The following is a 2,395-nucleotide window of genomic DNA, read 5'->3' as shown; positions in this document are numbered from 1 at the left end:
GCATGTCAATGTTATCACCACCCTTGGTTGGTGTGATTTCCTACTGTCACTCATCTTTGCAGGCCACCTTAGATCCTTTCTGGAACAATGCAAGGTACAGATAAAACAGAGACAACCATGGGTTAATCAGCACTCCTGTCGTCCAATTACCAGTTCTTTCCGTAGCCTGGCCAGCTCCTTCTTCTGCTGCTCTTCCTCTTGCTGCCTGGCCTCCTCCAACTGCTGGACTCTCTGGGCTTCTACCTCAGCCATTTTCTTCTCCAGCTCTTGCCGCTCCTTGGCTCTCTTCTCAGTGGCCAGCTGAAAAGGTTCCTGAACTAGAGAACCAGAAAGGCCCTCTGAGTACAGAAAGAGAGAGAATATTGGTGCACAAGCAAGCCTTGCATAAACCTAGCCCCCAAAGATCCAGCAAGAGGCATAGACATGCACGCAACAGAAGGGCTAAGCTCTAAGGAAGCCTTATTGAAAGACAGGTGGAGTAAACCACATACAATTCTGCCCCAGTCCCCCAAGAACAGATATAATACTACCAGCAATGGATTTTTTTTCTTTCTTTGGAACAAAGGGCTCCTGGGAGATGACAGTGTTTGGACGAGCCTTGAAACAAGTTGCTTCTTTCTGCTGTCTCAGTTCTTCCTCTAGCTATTAGAAAGAAAGTCTGTCAGACAACTTTCCATGGCTATCACCTCCATGGCTCAGGTTCTAACTGATCCGAGAGTAAAGACAGCAGATGATTTAATCTAAACCCCAGTTACAATCCATTTACCTAAACCTACTACAAACTAGAAAGTACCTTTAAGATACAGTTGCTCTTTGGAAAACATAGGCATTAGGGGCGCCGACCATCTGTGCAGTTGAAAGTCCTTCTATGTCTTAACTACTAATAACCTACTGTTGACTGGAAGCCTTATTGCTAACATAAACAGACTAACACATTGCTTGTATGTTATATATATTATATACTGCATTCTTACAGAAAAGTAAGGTGGAGAAAAGAAAATCTTATGGAATTTAATTTAAATTAAGAAAATCATATGGAACAAAAAATATATTTACAGTATTTACTGGAAAAAAAAAAACACGTGCAGTTCAAATTCTGAGTTCAAGGGTCAACTATACTTGTAAAGCCTATCTTAACATTTCCCCTCAAAAAGTAGACATTAAAAATAAACTGGCATTTAAAAAAAAAAAGTAGACATTACATACTCCCAGATATAATCACCTATAAAGTATTCTCCCACCCAATCCCAAAAAGAATCTAACCAGAATTTAATCAAGCCTCTATATCTAACTAATCATCTATAGGAAATAGAGGAGGTAGAGGAACATATTAAACTATCCCAATGGGAACACAAGGACCAAAACCCAGATTGTAGAAAATCTGTAGCACAAAAAATCCATTTTATTCAATAAATAAAATGCAAGTGGAGAAGCCTATAGAGCACAAGGGAGTTAGAGATTTATCAAACAAATGCAATATGCGGACCTTATTTGGATCCTGATTTGAATAATTCAATTGTTTAAAACAAGTTATGAGAGCTTTGGGGATATATGAAGGCTATGTGTCACTATTAAGGGCTTACTATTAATATTTTCACTATGATAATAGTATTGTGGTTATGTTTTTTTTTAATCCTTATATTTTAAAGATAGGCACTGGAGTATTTTTGGATGAAATGAGATGATACCTAGGATTTGCTTCAAAGTAATCATGTATAAGCAGAAGGATCTGGTATAGAGATGAGCAGGTAGACGTATAGATGAAATAAGATTTTCCATGTTTTGATCATTACAGAACCAGGTGACAGGTTCACAGAAGTTCATTACACTATTCTCTCTACTTCTGTATGTATCTGAAAAACCCTAAATTTTTTTTTGATTATGGAAAATTCCCCACATAGACATTCTGTGTCAAGGTCTTTGAAAGGGAGATTTACTGGTACTTTCAAAGCAACAGACCTGTTTTCCTGGAGAACGCTAACAAGGGGCCTATGCTCAGTCATGTTAGCAATCACGTCTCTTGGGCTTCAAGAGGGGTAATGTCCTACAAAAATTGGCCCAGAGCTCCTTTTGGTCAGAGTTCAGGATATGTGACAATATAAAATTACCAACAAAATCAGGAAAATTTTTTCCAGATAAAGTAGAATTAGACCCCAGTTAAACCAGCCAACAACCAATTGTTTTTAATCACTTGTCATTTATAAAGAACAAACAGCACAGAGTGTTAAGAAAACAGCATACCATATTGAGAATCTATTCTCACCATACTGTTTCTTATCAAAGCACCAACAGAAAGGCGTGAAGATTTAATGAACAAGTTTAATACATGAAATAGATGAGATCTTAAAGAAACTCCTGACACACACAAAAAGCCTGTCAGTTCTCACATTCCCCA

The 2,395-nt window shown here is 38.0% G+C and overlaps 1 protein-coding gene across 1 annotated transcript in view; it reads right to left on the bottom strand.

The window, feature by feature from the left end:
• The window catches only part of TPX2 (TPX2, microtubule nucleation factor), a 52,110-nt gene that overhangs the window by 6,946 nt on the left and 42,769 nt on the right, over positions 1-2,395 (bottom strand). The window contains exons 15-16 of the mRNA XM_023523290.1: positions 531-642; positions 151-338 (exon numbers count right to left, since the gene is read on the bottom strand). Coding sequence (XP_023379058.1) covers positions 151-338; positions 531-642 — 300 coding nt within the window. The remainder of the gene's footprint in view (positions 1-150; positions 339-530; positions 643-2,395) is intronic.

Source organism: Pteropus vampyrus, unplaced genomic scaffold (genome assembly GCF_000151845.1).
Source record: "Pteropus vampyrus isolate Shadow unplaced genomic scaffold, Pvam_2.0 Scaffold388, whole genome shotgun sequence".
NCBI lineage: Eukaryota > Metazoa > Chordata > Mammalia > Chiroptera > Pteropodidae > Pteropus > Pteropus vampyrus.
This window is presented reverse-complemented; position numbering and strand designations above follow the sequence as displayed.